The 16,829-nt window shown below is 38.7% G+C and overlaps 1 protein-coding gene across 1 annotated transcript; it reads left to right on the forward strand.

The window, feature by feature from the left end:
- Positions 1 to 8,750: 8,750 nt before the first annotated feature.
- On the forward strand, positions 8,751 to 16,733 carry agpat4 (1-acylglycerol-3-phosphate O-acyltransferase 4 (lysophosphatidic acid acyltransferase, delta)). The gene is made up of 9 exons (XM_079168953.1): positions 8,751 to 8,925; positions 9,661 to 9,842; positions 10,076 to 10,245; positions 10,805 to 10,966; positions 11,060 to 11,213; positions 11,339 to 11,441; positions 12,021 to 12,096; positions 12,374 to 12,572; positions 13,347 to 16,733. Exons 2-9 carry the CDS (start codon positions 9,665 to 9,667, stop codon positions 13,436 to 13,438), a joined length of 1,134 nt encoding a protein of 377 aa, XP_079025079.1. The 5' UTR covers positions 8,751 to 8,925; positions 9,661 to 9,664; the 3' UTR covers positions 13,439 to 16,733.
- Positions 16,734 to 16,829: the final 96 nt, after the last annotated feature.

Below are 16,829 nucleotides of genomic sequence, written 5' to 3' on the forward strand. Positions count from 1 at the left end.
AGAGAGTGCACAAGTATGATCCTAAAAAATGTCCATGGTGTCAGAGCAAGGCTTGTTTCCACTTAGGTCTTGATGGCACCGGTGTGAAACTGGGAACAGATGCATTTGGTCTCATTAAATCAGGTTGTGAAGTCTTGGCCTGGCAGTAACCTTGCACAAAACAAAGCCAGACTTTGCAGATAGCTGCAGGCTCACGAAAGTCTGATTTATTGAACTTACAAAAATAAACTCAGATCAAATAAGTCCTCATATCTTTAAGAAAGCAGAAGCAATCAAGATATCCCTTACTTGCCTTTGCTTTGAGATAAATCACCTGTCTTTTGTTTTTCATGATGTTATCCGAGAATGCAAATGTCCATGAAAATTATGACTTCCAACTATTTCAACTTCTTAAAATAACTTGAAATGGTGTTTAAATCCCCAGAAAATCGGAATGGTGAGTCAATCTGATGTCTCCTTGACAGACCCCCTCCCCAAAGAAGTTGACTGTTCGAGTCACTTCAAGGTCAATCTGAACCATTCTGAAATGAGAAATAATCTGCTGCAAATTCAAATATCACTCAGCTTACTGAATGTCCAGCTGCAACACTACGTCTACATGAGAGTATGTAAGAGTTTGTGACAGAGTCGTAAGTTCCAGCTGGAAACCAGGCGTGTGCGCTGCCATGCTCACTGATGGGTGCTGCAGTGCGTGCTGTCCACAGGAGGCACGGGGAGGAGTGTCAAAGCTTCTGGCACACATAAACACCTTTACACAGTCCAGACATCACGTTACGCTCCACCTGCACCTGAAATAACAACGAAGCCAAATTTGCATGTTGTTGTGTTATAACAACACTGCGCCTCTGTTAGCTGACAGAAACTGCAAACCAATTAAAGTGAGGAAATTCAATTAACAGTGAATTTAACCGGCTACACTATAGTTTGCTACGTGGTATTCATAATCCGTATATAAACACGTGATAAATGGTTTATAATAATATAGTTGTAAGCACATATAAAGACATGTTTAAGTCAACAAATTAAAAATCTTACTTATTAAGCATTGTAACTTGTGAAAGGCCTTTATATCTGCTTACAACATTAGGTAATACTCAGCGCATGGCGGTGTATTATGTACTCTATGTTAGTGACAAGGCAGCAGAGGAAGCGCAGGCAGGCCTGACGGAACGACACGACAGTGGACGAAGGCAGCGTCTGCTCTTTATGAGCATGACTACAATGCTACAAGCTCCCCTCCCTTTTTTCACCAGTGGAAACAAGTGATCACACCATATCCTGTTACATCTCTGATGGGTTTTTCAGCCATGTTGCGCTGTGCTGTAATGGAACATCCACTCGTGAAAACACACATGGCAAGCTGTTTGAAGATATCAGCCATTCTCTCCTGTTTTTCTTCTTTTTTTTGTCATTTTTTTGCATCACAGAGCTGCTGGAAAATATGTCAGAACGTCTCGGTGCCAAAGTAGTTTATTTTAATAATATTTGAAGATATGCAAATTGTGTTTCTTGCACATTTCCTGATTGTCTTTACCTAACTGATACAACTTTAAACAGGTGAACAGTTTTGGTAAAGGCTGCTTTGATTCCAACATACATAGAAAGACAAACATTTATAATGACCATAAATGACAGGTTTGTAATATTATTGTGAATGAAAGTTTTGTTTATTAATGACAACTGAATTTCAACGATACCCAATTATAACCAATTAGCTAAAACGTAATAAGTTTTGCCTTTTAGTGATAAGAACACAGACATTAATGAAACTGACATGAACATTATTCATGTGTCCTCAATAGACCATCATTTTAATGCCAACACTTCAGGGTATTGTGTGTTGATTGATTCAAATTGATTTATCTTAAAAGTGTGAACATTGTAGCAGCTTTCAACTTAAATAATGTGCTCAATTAATTGACTGCATGTGCTGCAGTACCAGCATGCCTCCTAAAGTAATGATACAGCTGGATGTACAGTATATAGTCTGACTGGTTATGAAGCCAAGTCAAGTTTTTTTAAATGTTCTTTTGATTCTTTTGTGAGAGGGTTGTTGACCGCACACAGCTGTTGGCATTGTCTAAAACAATGTCCGTGTGTGTGGGATGAAAACCTTTGGAGGCAATCCCCTCACCACCAAACAGACAAAGTCTTCACAAGCTCTTTGGAAAACACATGATGGTCTTTTTATGCTTGTTGGAGCAGTAAAAATGGCCCTGATGACCTCAGTCATTTGTCATGATGCTGACACAGAACTACAGGGGCATACTCACCGACCTGGTGGTCCAGCATGCTTTAGAAGTGCTTGTGAGGAAGTAGTTACCGAGTTTTATTTTTGGGTGAACCTTTATCTCTTTGCTAGTCAGTGTTTTATTTACTTTTTACTTTTTATTATTTCGCCACTTTTGACCTGTGTAGTTTTGATGTAGGCTTTTAGCTTTGTGGGACTTTTAAAAAATCTGTTTGATTCCACTTTTGTAATGTCTGACGTAACTGCAATTGTATGTATTTGCAATCAATGTGTGAGACCCTTTTTATACAATTAAGTCAGTGTAATGTTCACAGCCCCCAAGTGGCCAGAAAACATATTGCAGTTATTGCAGGTTTAACTAAAATAGCCACAACGTAAACAAATGTAATCTAAATAGTTTGCATTTTACTTCAAAATATTACTTGATTAAAAGTACAGATGCATTATTACCTAAATGTATTTCTTTTTTTGGCCACTGGGGGCAGCGCAACAAGCTGTAAACACAATATTGTCATACCTTAAAGAGTAAGCCGGCTGAAAAGCTGTGTTTTGATGCCCTCTCTGGTTGAATGTGTTAAGCCTGTTTGGGGGGGTCACATGGTGCTTTGTTGCACCTGTATAGTGGCACCCAGCAATGATGTCACAGAGTCCTGGTGTACATCTGTACATCAATGCAGCAATTCAGATGTTAAAGATGTTCAAGGGGGTGTTATGTTACTATTTATTAAGTCATTAAAGGTAACGTGTTAGCAAACAATTTCCACATTTAGCAGATACAAAGCAACAGTGTTCATTTGAGTCTATGTTTCTGGCCACCTGATGATATGTTATATACAATATTCACTCTCCTTTAAATTCTGTTTTAGTCTTTGATAACCCTTGAGGAAAAATAACCTGTTCTTTAGCTTCTAAATGCTCAACCATGCTCACCAGCTAGTTGCCAACTTTGTCTGTCTGTAAAAGACTCTAACAAACTGACAATAAAACCAAGACTATGAGCTGAGAGATGCTAACATACTCTGTAGAGCTGAGGGGAACTGTTGCTGATACTTTTCTGTGGGTTCAACACTGTGATTGACCCCTTTCACATCATACATTGTCATTTCATCTGTTGTTGATACGAAAAGGTTTATTAGAACAGCTTTTAATCAATCAAAAGAAAAAAAGAAAATGAATTAATTTTATTATAGATTATTTTTCATTCTTTTGTGCTATTTTAATCTGCAGAGTTACTCTTTGCTGTACCTCAAATACATGTAGTAGTAAAAGTACAATACTTTCCTCTGAAATGTAGTGGAGTATAAGTATAAAGAAAATGTTTGAATCTAACTGGAGCACTATATTTAAAAGCAATGTCAGTTTCCAGACGGGAAAATACAGATACATATCTTAAACCATTCAACAATCACACAGCTTCAGGTAACATCAACCTTATAGGCTTGAGTGTATATTTTCTTTTACAATATTGTCTCTTTGCACAATATTGATTTTTTTTAACAAGGAGAAACCTCTCCTGCCCATCCATTACCTTTTGCACTATACCGCAACTGTCACATTCTGAGACAATAACTGTGAAAACATTAGAAATATCATGTTACTCTCATTTGAATACACTAACGGCACAAACTATGGCTCTCGCACATGTGCTGTAAACCGACATGTGACCTCATGTTGAATCACTTTTTCATCCCCGAGCATTCAAATCCCAATTCTGACATCTGTCAAAGGAGGCCGGAGTAAAAGTTGAAAGAGAGGACATGTGATTGCATAACCATGCAGTATTTTAATCTTCTTCACCTCTGTGATGGCATTACATCAAGTGACTTCACTCAGGCCAGTACTTTTTGGCACTTCAGTCCAGCCTCATGCGCGGCCCCAAGAGCACAGCAGAGCAGGTGTCTCCAGAAAACCTCCCAGGGTTTCACTGACAGTCGGATGTGTCGGTGGGGCCCACAGATACTTTGCCTGATGGACGAGGCTGCAGAGCCGAGTCCTCGGAGAAACAGACACTGCATACATGAGGATCTCATTACTGGCTTACTGCACATATACACTGTGTCATATCAAGTTTAGGCCCCGAGCTATGTTGTCACTTTTTCTGATTTGCACTTTTTTTCCTATACGTCAAAGAGCCTAATGCATGCATTCAGAACATCTGAGCGCATTATCTCCTTTCGTGACATTTCAGCATGCAGTCATCCAGAATGCCTTAATCAGATTTTGCGCCTTATTTACTAAAGCCTGCACACAACCTAAATGAATGCAACATTTTCCAGGTCAGAGTTCTTCCTGATTTATTCAGACCATTTGCACAAATGTTGTCAGTCACAGTTTCCGAGTGAGAATACCAACAAATGTTGCTGACTGTGCTGTCTGGCCAAATCATTTGCCTCAGACTTAATTGTGCAGCTGCATTTTGTGTTCCAAACAGGCCTATACTCTCCTCATCACTCGTTCAAAGCCGTTTTTGCTATCACTTCCATGTATTTTACTGAGCAACGATTTGTACTACAGTGAGTACATTCATTACATTGTGAGGAGTTTTCTCACGGTGAGAATCAAAACGCTCAATGTTGAGAAACGTCTTCTGAGCTATTAGCTTAAAGAGTTGTGTAAGGGGGTGGAATGAGTGTTAATTTGTTTTGGGTAAAAGGAGTGAAAGCCGGTCAGGCGGTCACAGTCTATTGATGCTGAAAGGCGCATAAATCACACTTATGCAGTGATTTCACTTAATCCATGGTGCATTCTTTATGCAGCATGCTCATCCAAATGGCTGCTGTGTTGCTGAGCCAAAAGTATACTTCTTCCTGGCTGAAAGCTGTTGGGTTTGGCCCGCTACATCAACCTGATTCCGTCTTGACTGAAAAACGTCAACTGCAGCCACTGATTTCTGAAAGTAACTGATTAAATTCAAAATAAAGGAAAAAGCATCAGCTATTGAGAATTAGTTTTGCACCCCAAGGGTGAGAGATTTTCCAGATTAAAGCAAATGTTTTGGTGCTGAGTTGACCAGCTTTCCCACATGTCAAAGAAGCACGAAGTCCAGCTTCATTACAGCTGGTCTTTAGTTTGATCTAGCAAGGAATCTTTTTAACATTATTTTTACAGCCTCTCTACTTGATTTAACAGTGGACTATAAATAAGAGTAGGGGGATGTCATGCAACAAATCTGTCAAGAGCCGCACTCACAACATTACTCTGATATGGTGGCCAATTGCCTGCTGTACAAAAGAAGGGCCCCAGAAGGGCAACTTAAACAGTAACACATAACTCATTTGATGAAAGCTGACATTTCTTGGAAAAGGGTTACTTCTTGTGGTAAGCCCCCCACCCCCCCACCTCCCCACAACACATATCTCTAAATCCAGGAACTTCATATCAACTGCACTTTTCCATTAAAGAGTCAGTGAAATGTGAATGAGACTCTCCTTCCTGGCTACCCACATTGGGTAGGGGGGTGGGGGGGCACATGGTTAGTTATTTCAGTTCAACAGCCCATTTCAAGATGTATGTTTTAACTGTGATTTACATTTTCCATTAAACAGTCATTCATTTCCTCTTGCACAGTCGGGCTTTGGATTTGTCCTGCAGTGTTTCAGCTTCTTAGAGCTACATCTTTAAGACAGTCAGTTATTGCAGTTAATTTAGATTGAATGCATCTATTACTCTTTTTTACATTTAGGCTACCAAACTGATCATGCTTATGCAATAACATGTTTCCTTAAAAACAAAGATTTGAGACACACAGTGTCCTCCTAAATTGCTTATTTTGACTTCACTTAGTGTTTGACCTTCACTGTGCAGAATGAGCGCTTGACACTCAGGTTGTTTTGACATCCGTCTGCTGCAGGAGGAACGTTTCTCCACATTCAACTTGAATCTGAGTTGAACAACACACCATGCACGGGCATCATTGTGTGACATCACAAATTGGAAACAAATCATGGTCCAATATGCAACTTTAAGTAATTGTATTTGTATATTTACAGATTTGTGTTTTTTAATGAGGGAACATTTATACATTTTCATTATTCATAAGCTGATTATTCATCTTTTTTTGTTGAAAATCCAAATAAGAAAATTAGTATTCAAAGCACATTATTTCTATCAAACATGTCTGGAGGGGATCTTTCGGCGCCATACTGTCATTGTTCAGTAATGGAATTACTTGATGCAGCACGAATTGTCCTCTGTTGTCCTATTAAACTGTAGTGCAGATAATGCATTGATACTTTTTGAATGCATTATTAAACTATATGTTGTATTCTCTGTCCTACTTCGTGTAATGATGACATGTTATTGACCTTTTTAGAAGACTAAAACATTAGGATGTAACAAAGAATGTAACCTGGCTTCAATAAACTAAATGTTCATTGTTTTGTTTGTGAAGTAACAGAACAATCATACTCACAGTAGACTTCATTGCACATAATGACCAAGAAAAAAAATCCTTAAATTATCTCCACTTTCTATCAAATCGGGTAACAAAGACAACCAGTAAACGCTTGGTGTGCTATCAGCATTGAACTTGACCAAATAAAATTATCACTTTTGGCCAATTAAACCAGTTTGACAAATGCTTGCATGAAAGTGAGTTGGACATACATCAATGTTGGCTTTGGCTACTTTGTAAAGGTGCTGTGGGATTTGTAAATAGTTAACACATGTATTCAAACTACAGTGTGTGTGATTCTTTCTCAGTTCAGCTAAGAGTGCTTCACCACTTCTGAAGCTCGAAAGTGACTTGCACATTACTGAACACCATTCCCTTGAGCTCCTTTACACATAAAAGTCTTCCTGCACTACTCTCCTGTATGTTTGGACCTCTGCAGACAGGTATGTCCTCTCTTCAAGGTTATTTGGTCGTTAAAGGACATGAGGGTTGAAGAATTATGGGACCTGTAAAACAAGAGCCAACCCCCAATAGAGGAAGAGTCACAGGACCCCATTAACCTCCTTTCAGTGTTCTCTGGGTTGCAAAGAAAAATAATCAAATACTGTTTGGTTTGAGATGGAGGTTCCATATAGATAACATATCAAAACCTGATTTTTGCAGACAAAACTGAAAATAAATGTGTGCACAGTAAAAAGTTACACAGATGTGTTATTTACAGTATGTGCCACAGGGATATGTATTCTGTTTTTCTCATCTACGGGAGCAGTGTATCTTTCCCTCTAGAGTTCGCAAGAGGAAATAGTTTGAGATATTTTTTTTCAGTCAAATTGAAGTGAGCAATAAAAGTGAACGTCATGGGATGAAAATGACGAGTGTAGCTGTTCCCCCCTATCTTACTTTTTAGCTGAGGAATAACACTTCTGTGGGAGGAGAACAATAAAAGTAAGTCTTTCCATGAGCCAACTCATACAGATGTAAATCCTGACTAATGCCCTAGTGCTTGACTTACTGGAGTGTGGCGTTTGTCATGCCTCTTGGAGAACCTTTAATTTTTGGATGTGGAAAACTATTTATTGTGGTGAAGTCAATTCATATATTGTTAAGTTTTGTACACATACCTCCATAGAAGTACCAACCTCTACCTACTTTTTTTTCCTACAATTTAATTTCAGTTCAAATTTACTCAACAATGCTGACTATATACTGACGGAATTCAATTCGGGGTAAACTAAATCACTTTTTCTTATGCACGTACGATACATTACCAGCAGGGGGTGCTGTTCACCAAGACGCATGTTAAGCAGCACAAAGCTGCCCTAAATATATAAGAAACTGCACAGGAGCGATGCTAGTCTACCACACACGGGTGGTTAGAGTGGCGGTATGTTGTCAAGATATTTTTGTCATAGAAGGAAGTGACTTTGACTTTGTTGCTCAGACATTATTTAGCCTTATTTTATTGGGTTCATGATACTATGTTACATTTTTGAAGAATGTGCTTCATGAATGTGCTTCGGAGTCAAATTGCTCGTATGTGTACCATAGGCGTGTACACATACTTTACTGTACAAGATGATTCTGATTCTGAAGAGCCCAATGCGCATGAGCACCACTTCCAGTATGACAGCCTCCTCGTGCGTTTCCTGTTACCAAATAAAGGCAACGCAGAGAGGAGGGGAAAACCAACAGAGGGCTCACTCAGTCACAGTTGGTGGCACCCAGAAACGACAGTGTAAATGCAAATGTATAAAGTAACAGTAAAAAGTTTATGTTTTCAAGGTTTACTTTGGTGTAATCACCCACAATCTCAATGTATTTCTACTATCATCGGATTAAGTGAATGCTTTAGTGGCTAATTGGTGACAAAGACGCTACTGTGATGTCTATGCTTTCACCTATGGGGCAGTTCATATGTTGCGGATTTTTTTGTGCACACGCATGCATTCTTTTTAAAAAAGTGACGCGCAAAACAGAATAAAATGCCCTGAAGAACTGAAGGTTTCTCCATAATATTTTGATTTATTTTGCAAAGTATAGAGATGATCACATCCTCCGGTGCAGGCGTGGTTTTCAGATGGGTGTGGTTCCTTGTGCGGGGAAGTTTTCTGTCAACTGTCAGCTGGCGAGTCCACATGCTGAATGAATCTTCACTGAAATCTGAAAAAGAAGAGGAAAAGTTGAACTCAGTGGCATGGACATACATTGAAGACTGGATATTTCTTATTTGCCATTTTTAAAAGGTTGAAGGTCTCTGAGGCGGGACAGCTGTCTGATCAAGGTAAATGTCACGTGTTTCAGAAGAAGTTAAGGTGCGTGTCTGTTTGTTCACCTTTGGCTGAGTAATAACTTGACCTTTATCAAATGCAGTTCTGTTTTTTTTCCATCTCATCTCACAACCTTCATGTAAATGCTGCTGGAAGATTTTAAATGTTATTGGATGATTGTTGCCACTAACTTTGCAGACGGGACTGTGTTCTACCATTAGAAACATTTTGATGGTAAGAGCGTACTTCTCCGTGTGTGTGTGTGTGTGTGTGTGTGTGTGTGTGTGATAATAGGAACCTACTTATAAGCTGCTAAATTGCAGCACGATTGGCCTGACCTTTCAGAACACATTGATCCAACAACACGGAGCATGTATAGAAATTGATACTGCCATGACTTTTAGGAAGTGCTGTAACAAAACAACAGCTCTGGGTTGGGTTAAGAATAGTTGATGATACAGTGCTCCATATCCCTGAAAACGTCACTGATTTTCTTTTTTTGCCCTGAGATAGGCCGTTTATGCACAGTCCAGCTCAAAGGCTCCATTCAGCCGTTGAAACGAGGAAGTCCAGTCAAAGGGAACCTTTATGTCAGAGTGGGCTGGGTGCTGTGAGAACAGTTGCTGTCACAGCCTGGGACAGCACTAGCTGATATCTCCGTCTGACAGAGCTGGGTGATGAAATGAGTCTGATGTGTCACACGATGAAGTGGTTATATTTAAATTCTTGATGCCGGGTCATTTTTACAGAACAATGGGCCTCCTGGAGCTGCTGAAATCCCAGTTCTTGTGCCACCTGTTCATCTGCTATGTGTTCCTGGTCAGCGGGCTCATTGTCAACCTGTTGCAGATCTGCACTTCACCTCTGTGGCTGGTCAGTAAGCAGCTGGCACGCAGGGTCAACATCAGACTGGGTTACTGCGTCAGCAGCCGTAAGTACCGTTCTTACTCTCTAGCGCACAGATGATGCCGACGTCAGCTGTCGGTTGGTGCTGTTTTGTTCTGCTGCTGGGAGGAAGAAATCTGTCTTTTAAGTGGTAACTTTGTTGCAATTATTTATACTGTGTTGCATTTACCCAGTGGAATTATTAATCACCTCACAAATGTAATGTATCCTTAGTCACATAATATAGACTTCACATCATTGTGTCCTAATGATCCTCAGAGCTGGTAGCTGTCCTGGATTGGTGGTCCGGGACAGAATGCACACTCTACACAGACCCGAAGAGTTCTCCGCTCTATGGAAAGGAGAATGCAATTGTTGTTCTCAATCACAGCTATGATATTGACTTCCTGTGTGGCTGGACCTTCTGTGACAGATTCGGAGTTCTTGGGGTAAGAGAAAGTATCCCCAAAATGTGTTTTTTGTTTTGTTTTGTTTTTCAGTGCTACTCTTCAATTCCTTCGCGGAGAAGTTAACATTTTTTGAAGTGGGGTTGTATAATGTACTTATCCTTAGTCATCATTGTATTACCTATGGCGGTCGGAAAGGCCCACCTATAATAATCAATATCAGCTTTAGTGTATGCTATATTTAGAATATTTCCAATGCTTTACCTCGCTGCCACGTGTGTTCTGCTAGGTGAGAATACTCTCTTGTGGCTTTGAAAAGAGCACACTAAACGGCTTCAGTTCCCCATCAGAAAGGGCTGTCTGATGCAAGGTAAAGTGGTGAAACTATTCTATACATGGCGTACCCTTCAACTGATATAGGTTTGTTTAGGTGGTTAAAATATGTTTTGCTGCAGCCCCTGTCCACAGCAGTACATTAGCTTCCATGCTGGTACTCACGCCTGCTTCTTCAGATCCCATCTGGAGGTAATGCCAGAAGGCACTGTTCAAAAAACATCCGAACTCTCCCTCTAACAGGCTTTACCTTTTCATCTTTTTCCAGAGCTCAAAAGCGTTAGCCAAAAAAGAGTTGAGTTATGTACCTGTATTTGGCTGGATGTGGTACTTCCTGGAGATGGTTTTCTGCAAGAGGAAGTGGGAGGAGGACCGAAGGACGGTGGCTCAGAGCCTTCAGAACTTGCGGGATTACCCAGAAAACTACTGGGTACGTTTCGGTCTTGTGGAAATTATTATGTTGATATTACGGAGATATTTTGAGTAATGGCATTAATAACAACTTTCCTCCGGGGGGGGGCAGTTCTTGCTTTTCTGTGAAGGAACACGCTTCACACCAAAGAAACACCAGATCAGCATGCAGGTGGCTGAGAGCAAAGGTTTACCCAAACTGAAGTATCATCTCCTGCCCAGGACCAAAGGATTCGGGATAACTGTCCAAAACCTCAGAGGAACCGGTGAGTGTACATCATGAATGAAGTGTTTAAATATGGCCACCGGTAAATCTCAGATACTATGTGTGGATGTTCTGGATTTCTAAATTAAATGAATCAGTTAACTGTTGCTGTTTTGTCTCCTGTAGCTGCAGCTGTTTATGATGCCACAGTGAACTTCAGAAACAATGAAGTGCCAACCTTGCTTGGAATTCTTAATGGGAAGAAATATCACGCAGATTTATATGTGAGGTACAGAGAAAGGCTTTGCTACATTTCCTATTTATTGGTGTAATCATTGTCATGGACGGATTATCATGACCATTGGACCCAGGACACGCCATTAGGGCAATTCATAACGCTTGCATACAAGTTATTTATTAATTACAAAAACATTGCGTGTTATAGCCTCAATCTTTCTCACGTACACGTGAGCTCAGTCAGTTAACTCAGTCCAAAAGTCCGTGACGACATCATAAAATATGACGAGTACTTTGAAATTATGTTTCTTATCTTGACTTTACTTCAATTACCATGAGTGACAGCATGTTGAGGCGTTTCTATGTCATCCTTATAGTTCATTTTTGATCCTGGACATTTGTGAAAAATACTGTTCTCCCTACGGCATTTGTTATGTAATCAGCTAATTTACAAAACATGTTCACATTTTTTTTTACAAAAATACTTTACATAAAACATTTAAAGAAAAATCTTAAGGACAAGGGCGGGCCCCATTGACTCAGGGCCCTGTGCACGTGCCCACTTTGCCCACGCGGTGATCCGTCTATGATCATTGTTTACCTGAATGTTCTGACTTCCTGTTCTTTGCAGGAGAATCCCTCTAGAGTTGATCCCAGAAGATGAGGTAGAGTGTGCCTCTTGGCTCCACAAACTCTACCAGGAAAAGGTAAGAGTGTGTTGAAGGTGGAAGTTTAGTCTTAGACTTTTAGCCACTGAAACATGATACAGTTTGGCTTCTACCACTTTCTAGAGACATTGAAAGCAACATTTAGTTAAATTGATTAAATTCAATTTATTTACATAACGTCCTCTTGGCAAGTGTCACTACTAATAGTAGTAATAATGGCAGAGTTAATAAAATTGGCTTTCAAAGAACAAACCTAACCTTGTTCTTCTGTTAAGGACTTTGGTACTGAGTTGTGTTTGCATTAATGTGTCAACAGGACAGCTTTCAGGAGCACTACACCCAAACAGGGCGTTTCCCTGGCCCCACAGTGAGCACTCCACGCCGACCCTGGGCCTTGATCAACTGGCTGTTCTGGGCCTGCTTGCTCCTCTACCCACTAGGCCTGCTATTCGCTGAACTGATCAGCTCTGGATCGACGATGACCATCTTAGCCTCCGTGGCTCTCTGCTCCTCAGGTTGGTTATATGCATTCATGTCCAAGGTGAAGTCATCCTGAAATGGTCCTAAAGGTCCTTCCCTCAATTTAACCAGCTCCTTTTTGTCCATAAGTTCCCTAAAGCAGCAGATTTGACAACTCCAATGTAAGTCCCCTTTTTTTTGGAAAACATGATTCATCAGGAGCATGTCCCTAACAGCATTCAGGCATGTGCTCACTCAGCAAAGTTAAGCATTCATCCATCTGAATAAGCCTGAGATGTTAAACGGAGATATGATTTCACAATAAACAAGTGCTCATGTTTGTGGGTGGAATGACTCATTTAGATTTCTGGAAAGAGAGCAGCCCAATCTTATACTTTCATTTTTAAAAAAGTGTCTCTTAAAGGAACAGTGTGTGAGATTTCGTGGCATCTAGTGGTGAGTTTTGCAGGTAGAAACACGAACAGCTCTCTCTAGTGTTTGTCTGTTCTGTGCTGCTGTAGAAACATGGCGGACTCCGTGGAAGAGGACCCGCTACCTATGTAGATAAAATCTGCTTTTTTCTAAGCCAAATTAAAACATAACGATTCTTAGTTTCACGTCATTATACACTAATAAAAGCATAGCTTTGCTTATTATATTCCATTCCTGCCAATGAATCCCACTAAATGTTACACACTGTTCCTTTTAAATTGGAACAGAATTTTGGATTTAATCTAGACATTAGTTATTAACCTTTAGCTTCAACAACTTCTCTTTGACTCGCTCATATAATATTCTAAATGTGCCCTTTCTAAATCTTCCCTTCACAGCTTCACTGGCAGTTCGCTGGATGATTGGTCAGACTGAGATTGACAAAGGCTCAAACTATGGGAATAAGCAGGTTCCTCTGAACAATAACTAAAGACTCCTGTCCTACTAAGAGCTGCTACTTTGCACAGTCACTTATTTGCAAGCTGCAGGCAGCCAAAGGTTTGACAGGTCTTGACGGGACAGGTCCGACAAGTGCAAACCTGCTCTTCAAAGCACAATGCAGACAGCGTAGTTTCGTCATACCGCTACGGTTTTATTACATTATCCTCAATTTTGAGTGTAAATATTTGAATGCAGTCAAGACAGAAATCCTTTTCACTGGTCACTCAAACTGGAATTAATATTCAACCGAGTTTAAAATGGACTACCTCTGTGATTGTAATGTAAAGCATAAATGATATTTTCATGTTGGAGGATAATACACATTTCACTTTAAAAAAAACAAAAAAACATTGCTTTATCAAAAGAAAAAAAATCCTTGTCTACCCTCATGTGACGTTAAGACATTGGTTAATGGACTTCCATTGTATAAAGGGATGAAATAGTGACCTCTGCTGATGCAAAGTTTTATTCATCCATCAGACGTTGAGACTCATCTCTTGGCTTTTATTATGTGGGCCATCTACGACTATTTGTGTGATTAAAGACATATTTTGTTCAGTTTTTTTCTCAAAACATTGGTGCAATCATCATCAAATCAATTGTATACTGGGCAGCGCAACATTTAGTCAAATGAAATAAATGTGCAATAATCCATTTTACAAGACTTAACTGCATGCTATTTATTGCATGCGCTCTTACATTAAATGACGGTGACAAAATCAAAATCAAAATAGAATCTATCGGCCCTCAGTGGCCAACAAATTGCCAGGCAGCACAATTTGGTCATTATTTAAGATAAAGATATCCTATGCAAAATTTAAAGAAATGGTATCTGGAGGTACTATGTTTTGAAACAATAAATAACACTTTCAAAGAGAAACGGTTCACTAATTTCATTTAAGAAAAAGATAACATTTGGAATACCTTTCATAAGTATGTGTTTGATTTAATGGGTGGAATTACATTTTTGCTAAAATGTCATTACAAATTGATAAAATACAATTTTTGGACTTACAAAACATATTTAAGCAACTATTTACTACATTTGGAATAACAAGAATATTCAATATAAAAATGAATCTCTATACTGTGCAAAATGTGTTATCAATGGTATTGTATTGGTTACACGACTTCTTAATGCTGATGGCCAGTTACTAACGTATAAAGGATTTTTTTTTTAATTCATGCTTTTTCAATGCTTTGCTGAGGTGTATGCTGCAGCTCCGTAGAGGCTCAGTAATCAAGGTTTTATTGATTGATCCTTTTAATAGTAGAATAAACAAATGAATACATTAGGAATTGCTTACTAGCTGTATCTCTGCCCCCAGGGAGATTCTTTGGGCTTCGATTTATGGAGATATTAATTTGCAGAATATGTTGCTATAGTTGGGGACAACGTTTGTCTTAGTGATACAGTTAAAGAAGTGTCTTTTAAAATGTTGCATTGAAGATATCCAGAAAAAAAAGACAGATTAAAAATTGATTTTGAATATTCTTGCACTCTCTGAGAACTAGAAGAAGAAACATTGTCATTTGTTTTATCACTGTATGTGCACCAGAATATGTTGGGTGGATGTTCAAAGGGTTCAATTTCAGGATAAAGACATTTTAGATATGTTAAGGGTCATGAGAAGGAACATATATTATGTTCTTTGTACAGTAAACTTTATGATGAGGGAAATTTCACATTCACAAGAAGAGATGGGCGGACTCCAAACCAAAATGTAATGCTTGTGTCAATATGGCACCATGACAAAAAACAACAGATTAAAAAGGAAATCAAAACTATTTCTGTATTTGAGAATAACATTTTGTATTTTGTTTTCAACACTAAATATGTATCCCTGGTGAGCAGCTTTGTATGTACATGTTAATGTACCTGTTTACTTGAATAAAAAAGAAACGGGCAAAAATATATTTTACAAGGATTTAGGAAGAGAGAAGAGGTGTTGTCTTCTGCAATGGCGATTGTTCATAGCCAGAACGAGGCTGGACCATAGAATGGACTGGACCACCATCTACTATGGGAGCTTGGAGGCGGGGCTAAGGGAAACGTCGGATTCTTATTTGCTTCATGCTCCATGGAGCAACTTTCATAGGAATGAACAGGACACCCGACGGTATCTCTCTTTAGACATCCATAAGTATTAATAAGTGTTGAAACAATCAAACGTGGACAGATTAGTCTGTGAAGATCCCAAAAATAAAGAATGTTGAACCTCAAAATTCACGGTACTTCAATAGAAGTTGCAAAAATACTTCATAAAAAGACATCCTATTGATTTTCAGAACTTTTAATAAATCAACACTGGATCACAAGAGTGTTACAATATAAAATGAAAGGAACCAGTGCTCAACAAAGACAAATGTTTGTTTTTATTCAGTCAGACTTTAGATGAAAAATATATTCATAAGTGGCTTTATGTCAGACTCCTGTGATTTATGTAGACAACAATGTGTGCAAAGCAGAAAATATGTTCAGAACTGTGAGCTGAGGTATTGCTCTCATGTGTCGGTGTCAATGATTGTGCTTTATTGAGTGAAGAAGAGAACGCTTACATAAGAATTTGCATCGTATTCACATACTTGTTATAGAACACTATACTATGATATTTTCATGACATTCTCATGGCATAACATGCTCGGATATTTTTTGACATGTTTTATAAATAACGTACTATAACTTTTTTTTATGGCATTTGTACAGCATATTATACTAAGAATCTTTATATTTTTAGTGCATACAATACAATATTTTTTATGACTCATTTTTGGTGTGCGAAAGAGAGAAAGAGAAAATACTAGTATAATAAAGTATACAACATTGTTTACTTACTACACTGAGACTACATATGTATGTCAGCCCAGTTCATTCTTGTGAACGTGATATCCCATGAATGCCTGGAGTTCATTTCTTGGCACCAAAGTCCACTTGGACAAATTCATCTGGTTATTATGACAATTTCACAAAAATGTCTAATCAGGTCAAATGAAGTTATGACATTTTGGACGGAGATGGATGTAAACTGTAAGTTGACTGGCTGGCAGAGGCCTCCAACTGCAAGGCGATGATTCTAGTTTTGACACACTTCACTATATTTTTATGACATTTTATGGCAAACAATCCTGATATTTTTATATCCTTTATGACACTTTTTATGGCACACTACACTATAATAATTTTGTATGACTCTTTCATGACATAATGTACTATGCTATTAAATCATTTATGATTGTTTTATGGCATACTATACTTTGACTTTTTAATGATATTGTTATAGTACATTACATTATTTTTTATATTGCTAATGATATTTTTATGGCATACTATACTTACTGAAACAATAAACAAAGTATCAAGACAATATTTTGCTTTACTG

This window comes from Pholis gunnellus (genome assembly GCF_910591455.1).
Source record: "Pholis gunnellus genome assembly, chromosome: 11".
NCBI classification, from domain to species: Eukaryota; Metazoa; Chordata; class Actinopteri; order Perciformes; family Pholidae; genus Pholis; species Pholis gunnellus.

Bases quoted from the DNA above. Each gene is read 5' to 3' on its own strand.
- agpat4 (XM_079168953.1), top strand. From the start codon at position 9,665: ATGGGCCTCCTGGAGCTGCTGAAATCCCAGTTCTTGTGCCACCTGTTC. The intron at 9,843-10,075 runs GTAAGTACCGTT...AATGATCCTCAG, and splicing joins GGGTTACTGCGTCAGCAGCC to AGCTGGTAGCTGTCCTGGAT. The intron at 11,214-11,338 runs GTGAGTGTACAT...TGTCTCCTGTAG, and splicing joins CCAAAACCTCAGAGGAACCG to CTGCAGCTGTTTATGATGCC.